Genomic DNA, 13,564 nt, shown 5'->3' on the forward strand with positions numbered 1-13,564 from the left:
GGCAGGGCGAGGAGAGGGGGCAGCGAGCACTGAGGGAGTGGTGAGCACGGACTGGGGGGGGGGGGGGGTGAGGTAAGCTGGGGGAGGGGCACAGTGGGAGCTGGTGAGCACAGGTGGTTTCTTCACACACTCCAGAGAGCTGTGGATGTTCAGTTCTTGATTATATTAAAGACAGGAATCAATAGGTTTTTGGATACTAAGGTAATCATGGGGCAAAGGGTACCCCCTGCACTCCCTCCCCCTCCCCTTTGGAAAGTGTAGCCAAGGTCCACCATGATCTTATGTAATGATGGAGCAGGCTTAAATGACCAAGTAGCTTACTCCAATTTCTGATGTTCTAAGATCTGATATGGCTCAACTACTCCCTGTAGCAGCAAGTTCCTCATTTCCCACCTTTCTGAAGGAAGAGGTTTTGCCTAAATTCACTAATAGATTTATTGCTATCATGAACATAGAACATAGAACACTACAGCACAAACAGGCCCTTCGGCCCACAAGTTGCGCCGATCACATCACCTACCAACCTACAGACCTATCTATAACCCTCAATCTCATTAAACCCCATATACTCATCCAGAAGTCTTTTAAAAGACCCCAGCGAGTTCGCCTCCACCACCACTGACGGCAGCCGATTCCATTCACTCACCACCCTCAGTGATTTATATCACCTAGTTTTGGACTCTTCCATTAAATTCACTTTAATTATTTTAAGGTTAAGACTTGACATGTTTATAATCTTTTTCTAGAAAGAGGAAAGAATGCCAGCTTGTTCAGTTATTCCTTCTAAGTACATCTATCCTCTCAGTTCTTTGGAATCTTCTTTTGTACCTTCTTTCTTTTTCATAATAAGTGCACAGTTTTCTGTGCAATCAAGGTTCTACACAACTTTCATGCAAATTCTGCACTTTTCAATTCTGGCCCTCAACATGTGTTTGCTTTCTTACTGGCCTTATTAATCTTGCACTGCTACCCATTTATACTCTATTGTTTAAAAAGTTTGTGGCCTCCTTATTCCTCCTCTCACTTATTAATTTACTAAGTGTGTGATAGACATGGCTGACCACAATGCAATCTATAAATATCAATATTTGGCCAATTAGTGCAGCACGCACATTGCCATCTTCCCATTCCCACGAGTGACAGAGAATGGATGTCTATCCACAAGATGGCACACTTGCACCATCATAACTAAACAACAAAGAGCTTGACAAACAATGAAACTGCTTTTCCAACAAGAATTCAATACAAAGAAATGAATACAAATGGGCTCCAAACCAAGGCACAATGATAGATGAACTTGCCATAACAGTGGCAAATCATACCCAAATGCTGATTAGCTTTTTTAAAGTACATGTGGGAATCTGAGTCTAAAAAGATCAAATTGTAAACAGGATGAAGTTTGGATTAACTTAATCTTTATTGCATTAGCGTGGTGAAAGATGATGCAAAGCATTGATACGTGATAGTTAAAACCCAATCGTAAACCATGCTTTCCCTGAAGACCTTATGAAAGGGAATACCTGTGTATGAAAAGCAGATTCACAGAAGAATCATTTTGAATGACTTGAGATATTATAGAAACTCCTTACTCCTCAAAGGAACATTTCTTGAATTTCTTCAAAATTAAGATGTATCAATCCGATAGTTAATTGGCACTAAAAATTGCTGTTACTACATCAAATCATGGTATTTAGTCTTCAAAATAAACGCTATAAATAGGGCCTGAGCTTCCTCAAGAGTGGCAATCATCGTTGGATTCCCACTCTGTCCCCAGTTACAATCTGGTTCTATGCAATAATTTAAAACTTTTCCAAAAGTTGGAAACAGTTTCAATTCTTTTAAGCTTTTCTGGGTAACTACTGACGTAACCCTGAAATTAACAAGAACATCTCAATCTGAATGAGTTAATAGAATGATGTCAAATGAAATTCCTGCCTGCTCATTCTGAAGACCCAAATCTCTATGTGACCCTTAAATGTTTGGAGTTTTTTTAACTAATGCCGAGCGTGCTGCTGTCTTCTTAGGGACAAAGGTCTCAATGTGCTTTAATGTGCTCTTTCAAGGATTAAAGAATGCCCTAGTCTAGTTTTGTGGTCTAAATGATCGATATAGTGCTGAGCTTGCAACTTGCATTTAACTGGCTTTATCCCAGGTCAAGTTTAAAGTTCAAAGTTTATTTATTACATTAACACTGCAATGACGTTCGTGTGAAATTCCCCAAGTAGCTACACTCCGGCACCTGTTTGGGTACACTGAGGGAGAATTTAGCTGTCTTTTGGATCGTGGGAGGAAATTGGAACACGGAGGAAAACCACACAGAGGGAGAATGTGCACACTCCAAACAGTGACCCAAGCCGGGATCCGAACCCAGGTTCCTGGTGCTGAGAGGCAGCAGATAAAACCACTGTTGCACCCCAAATACCTAAGGAAGAAAAGGTCAAGCTACATGGTATATATGATAGGGTGGTAGGACAAAGCTTTTGACTTATTGCCAGTAACAATACGAATGTGGTTGGTAGCACTCACACCTATGAAATACAATGTTCCGGGCTGAGGTCCCACTCCAGGACTTCAGCAAACAAATCAAGGCTAACACTCCAGTGCAGTAATGAGGGAGAGTGCACTGTTGAATGCATTGTCTTTCAGATGGAACATTAAACCAAGGCCTGCAGTTCTAGTCCCCACATTACAGGAAGGATGTGGAGGCTTTGGAGAGGGTGCAGAGGAGGTTTACCAGGATGTTGCCTGGTATGGAGGGGAGGTCCTATGAGGAGAGACTGAGGGATTTGGGGTTGTTTTCGCTAGAAAGAAGGCGGCTAAGAGGGGATCTTATTGAAACATATAAGATGATTAGAGGTTTAGATAGGGTGGATAGTGATAGCCTTTTTCCTCGGATGGAGAAAGCTAGCACGAGGGGGCATGGCTTTAAATTAAGGGGGGGGTAGTTATAGGACGGATGTCAGGGGTAGGTTCTTTACCCAGAGGGTGGTGAGGGATTGGAATGCCCTGCCTGCTGCAGTTGTAAATGCGCCTAGTTTGGGGGCGTTTAAGAGATCCGTGGATAGGTTTATGGACGAAAAGGGATTGGTTTAGGTTAGTGGGTCATTGTTTTTTAACTGGTCGGCGCAACATCGTGGGCCGAAGGGCCTGTTCTGCGCTGTAGTGTTCTATGTTCTATGCCCTAGAAGTTTAAAAGCCTATAGACTATATTTGAAGAACAGCAAGGGAGCTATTCCTGGTGTCCTGATTATTTATACTTTAATCATCATCACAAAAACAGATTATCTGGTCAAAATTAGTGCTGTTTGTGGGAGCTTATTGTGTAAAAACGGAATGATGGGTTTCCTACATTACAACTGTGACTATACTTCTAAAGCATTCCATTGGTTGGAATGTGGAAGTCCAATAGTTGCAAAAGGTGCTATATAAATGCAAGTCTTTATGAAATGGATTGCATTGGCATTAAACATATAGCCTTGGAGTGAGGGGCGAGTCATTGAACTACATTTATCTGAAATGGTTATTGGTGCTCAGATTAAAGATTCAACCACTATATACTGAAAACTGCCCTTGCCAAATCTTTAGGCTCACTAAATCCAAAATTGACAAACCAGCAATTATACATACAAGACTACACAATCTCAATTCTGAGGGTTGTACAATAGATCACAGGTTTTCAAAGTCCACCGTGCAAGTTCCCTTTTCTGTGTGGGAGGCCCAGGTGCTTGTTATCAGCACAATAATTCTGTACTTCTAACAGCTAAGTTGTCACTTGCAATTAAAAGAATATTTTCTGCAATGGTAGGCACATGGTCTCTAGAAATGAGTCATTATTTTCAAGGCTGTTCAGGCACAACAACAGTTGAGGGTGTGCTGCACATCACTTACACCTGAGGTAACAGAGAAACTCCTGCTAATGATAAAGTCTTATCCCTCCTCTAGCCTTTCTTTGTCTCCTCGTGAGGGAATGATTCTACAATGACTGTGTATGCAATCATTCATCATCTTTGAGTTTAGGCAGTGACTGACAGCAAGTGACTTGACAGTGGGAACACATGTCATACACTTACTTCCAACAGGACAACTGTACAATACAGACCACTGTTACAGTTGAGATGAGAGGGTAGATTGGGAATTGAACCCAGCTTGTACAATTCAACTGACCTAACCAATTGTGCCAGATTTACAGTGAAATTCATTTAAATGAAGTGCTTAACATTAACGGTAGGAAAAATAATGGAATTCCTGCTAAAGGGAAGAATAGTAAAATACCCAGAAAAGGAAAATGTAATAATGAATAGTCAGCATGAAATTCAAGAAGAAAATCTTGCTTGACCTGTTGATTTTTTGAGGAGACAACAGAGAATACACAATGGTAATTACAATAAGTGTAATTTATTTAAATTTTCAAGGTGCTCAAGAATGTCAAGGGACAAGTGGCAGCATAAATTGCAACCTAGCTTTAAGACAGAATGTGGAGATGCCGGCATTGGACTGGGATAAACGCAGAAAGAAGTCTCTCAACACCAGGTTAAAGTCCATGAAGTTTATTTGTAGCAAAAGCCACTAGCTTTCGCAGCGCTGCTCTTTCGTCAGGAAAGTATGAGTTCTGCTCACAAACAGGGCATATAAAGACACAGGGCCCGATTTTACCAAAAATTCGCGCCCAAAATCACAGTAAATTCAGGTGTCGGGCCTGTAATACGATCTGCACCTGAAACCGAGCAGATCGCACCTTTACCAACACCCGATTTGCGCGTGGATCCGGTCTTAACTCTACCACCAAACCCACTTTACCGTCTTCGGATCCGTTCTGGTTCCGCGCTGTTATCAGCGTGCAGAATAAAAATCCAAAGTGGATTCCTATTCTACAGGGGAACTTCTGAAGCCCATCCTCCTCGAACACCCTTCGCAGACTCCCCGCTAACCACTTTGGCAGGCCTGCCCGCGATCCAAACCCCCTGGGAAGCAAAACCTCCACCAACCCCCCCCCACGATCGGACACCCCCTGGGAGGCAGGCCCCCCTTGGCAGGCAGTGCACAACCCCCCCCACTGGCAGTGCACATTCCCTGCGATCCACAACCCCTTGGGAGGCAGCTGCCCGCACCCCCCCCCCTCCCCCACCAACCCACGATCAAACATGCCTGGGAGGTAGGCCCCCCCAACTTTGATCAGACCCCCTCCCCTGGCAGAGCACACCCCCAACCTACCTGGATTGCTGCTCTCCCTCCACCATCCTTCTGACCTACACTCAATGTGGAGATGCCAGCGTTGGACTGGGGTAAACACAGTAAGAAGTCTCACAACACCAGGTTAAAGTCCTGTTGGACTTTAACCTGGTGTTGTGAGACTTCTTACTGATCTCGTTGGACAGCCTGCAGCACCTTCCTGGCCTTCCACTGGTATCTGCTGGAGGAGGGGGGGCGGGCTCAGATGGATCTCTGGTTGGGGGTGGACAGGGGGAAATGGACTTGGGAGAATCTCCACCGCCCCCCGCCCCCCGCCCAGTCAGAGATCCAACTGAGCCTGCACACCCCTTCCTCCGGCAGACGCCAGCGGAAGGCCAGGAAGGTGCTGCAGGCTGTCCAACGAGATCAATAAGAAGTCTCTCAACACCAGTCCAACAGGACTTTAACCTGGTGTTGTGAGACTTCTTACTGTGTTTACCTCAGACCCCGGGGGGAGTCTGATTGGGGGCGGGGGGGGTGCGGGGGGGCGGTGTCTGATCACAGCTCATCTCTCCAGGTGTCTTTTGCACCTGGGCACACTGTTTCAAACTGCGCATGTACAGTTCAGAGCTCCGATCGCTCCGGCAGCGCTAAGCCCCGCCCACAGCGCAGACCGGACCAGAGCTGGCAAAAAGCACACGGGCACGCTGGAACAAGGATTCTGGGCTCAGATCCGTTTTACGTCCGGATCTGACCCTTAGCCTCCAATTGGTAATATCGGGCCCACAAACTCAATTTACAAAATAATGGTTGGAATGCGAGTGTTTACAGGTAATCAGGTCTTAAAGGTACAGACAATGTGAGCAAAAAGAGGGTTAAGCACAGGTTAAAGAGATGTGTATTGTCTCCAGACAGAACAGTTAGAGATTTTGCAAGCCCAGGCAAGTTGTGGGGGTTACAGACAGTGTGACATGAACCCAAGGTCCCGGTTGAGGCCATCCTCATGTGCACAGAACTTGGCCATCAGTGCCTGCTCAATGACTCTGTGCTGTCGTGTGTCATGAAGGCCACCTTGGAGAACATTTACCTTAAGATCAGAGGCCGAATGCCCGTGACTGACCGTAGAAGACCATAGAACCCTACAATGCAGAAAGAGACCCTTCAGTCCATCGAGTCTGCACCGAACACAATCTCACCCAGGCCCTACCCCCATATCCTTACATATTATACCCGCTAACCTACGCATCCCTGGGCACAAAGAGGCAATTTCTTAGCATGGCCAATCAACCTAACCCACACATCTTTGGACTGTGGGAGGAAACCGGAGTACCTGGAGGAAACCCATGCAGACACGAGGAGAACGTGCAAACTCCACAGACAGTGACCCGAGCCAGGAATCGAACCCAGGACCCTGGAGCTGTGAAGCAGCAGTGCTAACCACTGTGCTACCGTGCCGTGACTGCTGAAGTGTTCCCCAATAGGAAGAGAACACTCTTGCCTGGTGATTGTCGAGCGGTGTTCATTCATACATTGACAAAGTGTCTGCATGGTCTCCCCAGTGTACCATGCCTCGGGACATCCTTTCCTGCAGCGTATCAGGTAGACAACTTGGCTGAGTTGCAAGTGTATGTACTGTGTACTTGGTGGATGGTGTTCTCGCGTGAGATGATGACATCCATGTCGATGATCCAGCTCGTCTTGCAGAGGTTGCTCTGGCAGGGTTGTGTGGTGTCATGGTCACTGTCCTTCTGAAGGCTGGGTAGTTTGCTGTGGACAATGATCGGTTTGATGTTGTACAATTGTTTGAAGGCAAGAAGTGAGGGTGTGGGTATGGCCTTGGCGAGATGTTTGTCTTCACCAATGACATGTTGAAGGCCCCAAAGAAGATGTCATAGCTTCTCCACTCCGGGGAAATACTGGACGACGAAAGTTACTTTGGCAGAGTACCCTTCACCGTCCAGTACCAGGGATCATCGACACGGATGCTATCATCTCACCAGGTACATGGTACATACACTTGCAACTTGGCCAATGTTGTCTACCTGATATGCTGCAGGAAAGGATGTCCCGAGGCATGGTACATTGAGGAGACCATGCAGACACCACGACAACAGGTGAATGAACACCGCTCGACAATCACCAGGCAAGACTGTTGGGGAACACTTCAGTGGTCATGGGCATTCAGCTTCTGACCTTCAGGTAAGTGTTCTCCAAGGCGATCTTCGTGACACAAAACAACAGAGTCTGATAGCAAGTTCCGCACACGAGGACGGCCTCAACCAGGATCCTGGGATCACGTCACACTATCTGTAACCCCCACAACTTGCCTGGGCTTGCAACATCTCATTAACTGGTTGGAGACAATACGCATCTCTTTAACTTGCACTTAACTCTCTCTCCACTCACATTGTCTGTACCTTTAAGATTTGATTACCTGTAAAGACTCGCATTCCAATCATTATTTTGTAAATTGTGTTTGTGTCTTTATATGCCCTGTTTGTGAACAGAACTCCCACTTAACTGACGAAGGAGCAGCACTCTGAAAGCTAGTGGCTTGCACTACCAAATAAGTTGGACTTTAGCCTGGTGTTGAGAGACTTCTTACTGTGTTCAAGACAGAAAGCAGAGTCAGTAAAGGGTAGTTATTCAGAGCGGCAGAAGGTAGAAAGTGTGTTGCACAAGGATCAATGCTTTTCACAATTAACAATTTGGATTTTGGAATCAGAACACTTTCTGAATTTGTAGATGACATTAAATTGGGGCAAGGAGGATAATGAGAAGGAAGAATGACTACAGATTACAGGAAGACATTAATAAACTTGCAGAATGGGGAAATAATTGACAAGTGAACATACAACTTAGGAGGAGTAGGCCACTTGGCCCTTTGAGCCGGTTCCACGATTCAATAGGATCATGGATGATCTGACTGTAATGGCAACTTGACATTTCCACCTACCTCCACTAACCTTTCATCCCCTTGCTCATCAATAATCTATCCGGCTCTGTCTTAAAAACATCTGCTTCAAAATCTACCATGGGTTTTTATTTTCCACAATAACCTTTGATGTGGCACCTTATCAAATGCCTCTGGAAATCTAAGTACAGTACATCCATTGGTTCCCCTTTATCCACAGTACACGTTACTTCTTCAAAAAACTCTAATGAATTAGTTAAGTACAATTTTTTTCCCATAACTATGTTAACTCTGCTTGATTATCTTGATGTTTTCCAAATGCCCTGCTTTAACCTTAATAATAGCTTCCAAACATCTCTCCCTTTTGAATAAAGAAATAACATTAGTTATTTTCTATATAATATTATATTAAAAAGTGGATCATCCCCAAATGTAGGGAACTTTGCAAAGTAAAACCAACACATTAAATACTTCACTAGCCATTTCTTTTAAGATCCTAGATGAAGTCCATCAGGACCTGGGAACTTGCCAGCTCACAGCACCAACAATTTGCTCAGTACCATTTCCCTGATGGTTGTAATTTTCTTGAGTTTGTATTCCATTTCCTAATTAATCTTAATGCCAGGGGCGAGAGTGACCAAAGACAAAAAGGTCTGTTTTTTTTTAGTGACAAGGAATCATGTAATTATGGCACTTTTTATGGTATATAATGAAATTTCAAATGGGCAGAATTATTAGACATCAGATGGGTAGAAACATTAGTTTTCCCTTTGATTACCTTCTATTACTATCAAGACAGTGAGCCAATGCATTTGTATTAAATCACCAAAGCGACCCCAATATTTCAACATATAGTTAGTGCAGGCAATACAGGGTGAAGTCCATACCAACAACAGAAGGTAACCATGCAGGATTATGTACATGCAAAACTTTGTAAAGTATTTTCCAACGTGACACTATTTTCACTCACAACCTCTTTCTTCATAGCAATTAGGGATGAGCACCAAATGCCAGCCTTGCCAACAATGCCCACATCCCATATATTTTTAAAAAACTCTTGAAAATTAACATGAGCCCAAAGGTCAGCACAGATGAATAAACATAGCAACATTCAGTATATTAAAGTATTATAGATCAACATATAACAAATATAGCATCACAAATCTGGAAAACTATTTTTAAAGTATTTTGAAATAAAATAAAATTATGTACTCATATAAGTATCAGCCAAGCTATCTATATTCCCAGGTGATATCTTAAGTAAACGCCCCCTCCCTTCTACCATACACATGCCCCTTTTTCCTAACCCCTGCCATACACATACTCATTAGCTTCTTTTCGCAAGTCCCCCTGTGCACTTATTCACCCAGGAGCTTCCCTTCCCAACCCTCTTCCCTTTCTCCTCTCACATTTGTCAATGTGGCCTTTACAAAAGTCTTGTGGCAAGGTACCCTAGGCCCCACAAACCCTTTCATGGCCAAGCCACCATGACTGAAAACCAGCACCGATTCATTACCAGGCACAGTTTAAGCTCCAATATTCCCTCCTGTTCCTGACTCCACCAAGCAGCCAGGAGCAGTGTCATGGGATGAGTGACAAGTCCAGGTGCATGACTAAATAGCAGCACCCACAGACTTGGAGATCTTCTGGGTTTTCTGGGAAGGCCACATTGGAGGCAGAGGCAATGGTCAGTAAAAAAATTAAAACAGCTGAATTCCATGATGTAAAAGTTGGAGTTCTGACAAACAGCAGAAATTTCTCATCCCTCTAATATTCTCCTTGATCTTTTAGATTTTAGGGAATACATCTGTAGTTGTGTAAACTCACTTAGTAACTTAAGGAGTCCAACTACCATTCAAGGAAATTTAAGCTGCGCTCTTTCCAAGGTCAATACATCTTTTCAAAGGTGGTGTCCAGAACTGAACACAGGATGCAGGGGTAGTCAAACCAGAGCTTTATCAGGCTATATTATGACTTTACTCCCCTGTATTTCCAATCCTCTCAAAATTACGAACAACCTTTTATTAGTCTTTCTCATTATCTTCCGTCCATTATGGGCCTCCACTTCATCTAGTTTACATATGGAAAATACTCTGATCTTTTGTTTTTGGCTCCAAACTAGGTGACTTCACTTCTACCTATACTGAAATCCATTTGCCACAGTTTTACCCCTTCAATTAATCCAGTTACATCTTTGCAATTTTAGAAAAATCCATCTACACTATTTACAATGTCACCTACCCTTGTGTTATTGACAAACTAGGTCATGTGGCTTCCTAGCCTATCATCTAAATTGTTAATTAAGTACAATGAATAGTTTAAACCTGTGGGCTGTTAATAGTTACATCCTGTCAATTAGGCAACCTTTTAAGAAACAGGGCACACTTCAATGAGACAAACAATTCCACAGCACATCCACTTTTTTCAGTTGAATCGATTGCTCATAAGTGTCATGCTTATTTATATTTGCTATGGTTATGGAGAGGTTTGCAGAATACAATTGGAATTCAACGGATCAGAGCAAAATGCAAAGTTGAGTAAATTGCAACTCACTGGATAAGTGGGAAACATGGGGCTGCAGGTGTGCGCAAAGCCCTTAATCTGGGGAGGAATTGATGAGAGTGCCACCTGCAAATTCTAAGGAAGCCCTTCAAATACAGACACACTACCCAATGGCAATGAAAACACATCTTCATCTACTCCCAATAACCTTTGTTTCTCTTATCAAATGAAAAACTTAATTCCTTCGTATTGAAAATATTCAATGACCTTGTTTTCTTATACTTTGAGGCACAGTTCCAACACTCAGAATAAAATTATCGCCTAATCTCTGTCTTACAAAAGCGACCACTAACTTGAACAGATTTCCATTTGCTTCTGCAGTCACTCCCAAGATGAAATGTCTTTTTCACTTCCACCTTTGTCAAGGTGATTAAGAATCTTTGATTCTTTTAAAAAAGTTTATTTATAAGTCTTCAAACAAGTCACGTACCTACTAAATGGAAATTAGATAGATGCCTGAAGCAGGCAAACAGACTAATAATAGCAAACTGACTAGGTGAACATAGAAGAAGCCAATATGAATGATCTATCTGGGGACTCTCAAAATAACCACCTCATCATCAGTGTTAATGAGGAGGATCTGACAAGAAACGAGCAGAAACCAAAAGGATCTGCCCCCTGAAAGGCACCAGTGGAGTGTGTGGAAATCCAACTACAGCATTCAGAAATGTTAATGCTTTAAACTGAATATAACAACATAAATTATTTCTGCTCTCTGTAATTTTTCTTTGCTGACGTGCAGCCATGTAATTTTTTCTGGAAGGAGAAAGGGAGGGTTGAAAGGTTACTCCACATGGACACACCATTAACCCAGCATTAGGGAACAGCAGTCCAGTCTTACTCCCAAAACATGCATTGCACATCATGAGGCAAGTAGAGAGAAAATGTCTCCTATCTTTCCTGGCTCCGTCTCCCTCCGGGCAGGTAGAGAACAGCGAGGGATCAAGTGTAAATCTGCAGCTAAACTACTCCAATCAGGCACTACCGTGGCAGTCAGGGTCCCATGCCTCTGTGTTTTGACAGCTCATGATCTCGTATCTCCACTAGAAAGACGCACTATCATTTCCCGCAGTGAAACAGGCACACAGCAAAATACAAGGTGTAAGAAAAAGAAAAAACTGTTTGGTCTCATCAGTTACATTAATTTCATCTCTATAAACCTGAAGTAGAAGAAGAAAAGTAACCAAGGATTTAGGGAAAATGCAGGGAGACGAGGCATCCAGTTCTGTGTACAACTTCATTGTGTCGGGACTCAGATATAGCCATGTCACATAAAACCATTTAGAATACCTGCCCACTATTCCTGTTCTCAGTCTCTGCTGCTCAGCTATTTCCAAAACTAGATCAATAATTTGCCTTCACTTCCATGAAATTCAACTTTTGCTGACAATATTTTATGAGGGGTCTTATCAAATGCCTTCCGGAAGTCCACATAAATAACATCCATAGATAATTCCTGTTCATTACTTGAGTCACCCCTTCAAAAAACTCATTCAAGATAGGTCAGGCATGACATAACATTCATAAATCCATGTTGGTTCTCTCTGATCAGCTGAAAATTTTCAAGACATCTGGTTACCCTACCTTTAACTGTTGACTCTGGTATTTGCCAAAAACAGATGTTTGGCTTGCTGGTCTGTAAATCCCTGGATTCTCCTCTCTCCTTTCTTTAAATACTGCAATTAGTTTCCGCATTTAATAATAATGGTTCCTGAACAAAGCAAACTTTGGAAGATCATGCAATGATATCCAAGTATTTTGATGAGATGACAGCCTTGAAATCACACTTTTCTCAGTATAAATAGTCTAGGGTGAAGAGTAAAACACAAATATACAAAAGACAGAAACTAGTTCTGTTAGATTCACAGTTGCTGCAAAATATAAACATTTATACCCAACTGTTAATTACCTAAGAACAACACTCAATTCAATTCTGTGACTTCTGCCTTTACCGGCATATTTCACTTTCCACATGATTGATTTGGTATGTTGCCACCCAGTAATAAGAATAGAATGTTACTTCACCTAACACTGGTGAGATTTCACTGTTGTCTTCCCCACCCGAGTTGAGAAACACATCTAGTGCTTCCTGGTCAGACATATCCATCAGGTCCATCTGCTCCAGCATATCAACATTTACCTCCATAGAGGACATGCTTCCAATGGGCTCTGGGTAAGAGAAAAGTGCACGTTAAGCAAATACACCAAGACCCAAAAGAACAAATAGATTTGTCTGAATGTAAATACTGGGAGTTGAACAGGAGGGAAACAATCAGCCACATTTTTTCAGTTCTCAAGTGTTGTGGACTAATTTGGCAGCACTGCATTTTAATGTAATTTTCTGATTATGCACTTTTAATCCCCAGAACATTGAAAATTAGAGTGCATGCAATAGGCATCTGGCCATCAATTTAAATTAATGAAAAACGTACACATTGAACGAATTCCAGAAATGTGCTTCTGGTGAGCAAGACTCATTCCTCAGTCCCAATGAGAGCACAAAGTTGCGAAGTCTCCGCTTAAAGTACGTTATAAGAATCACATTTTCATGTATTTTGGATTATTTGACCTCAAGGCACAGAATTTCAAACCAAAAGTGTGGTGAACACAGAACCATGAGGGCGATTGGTTTTGTGTGACAAATACCCATTCTAAATTCACACCATTAACTATTTTCCATAATTAAACCAGGGGTCACTGTTTAATTCTTGACAAAATGGTTGAAACCAAATTTTTCTTTTTTGGTGGATAACAATTGTGTCACCATTCTTAGAAATAAGTATAATTAGGCTTTAGTAGAATTAGGTGCATTGGCTATGCTAAATTCTGCCTCAGTATACCCAAACAGGTGCAAGAATGTGGCGACTAGAGGATTTTCACAGTAACTTCATTTGCAGTGTTAATGTGAGCCCACTTGTG

General features: G+C 42.6%; 1 protein-coding gene across 1 annotated transcript in view; it reads right to left on the reverse strand.

Annotated features, from left to right (window-relative positions):
• Window positions 1-13,564, reverse strand: part of LOC145353613 (dysbindin-like) — a 216,631-nt gene that overhangs the window by 5,670 nt on the left and 197,397 nt on the right. The window contains exon 9 of the mRNA XM_080204382.1: window positions 12,671-12,814. Coding sequence (XP_080060508.1) covers window positions 12,671-12,814 — 144 coding nt within the window. The remainder of the gene's footprint in view (window positions 1-12,670; window positions 12,815-13,564) is intronic.

This window comes from Carcharhinus amblyrhynchos, chromosome 2 (assembly GCF_965287045.1).
Source record: "Carcharhinus amblyrhynchos chromosome 2, sCarAmb.v2.hapA, whole genome shotgun sequence".
In the NCBI taxonomy this organism is placed as follows: domain Eukaryota; kingdom Metazoa; phylum Chordata; class Chondrichthyes; order Carcharhiniformes; family Carcharhinidae; genus Carcharhinus; species Carcharhinus amblyrhynchos.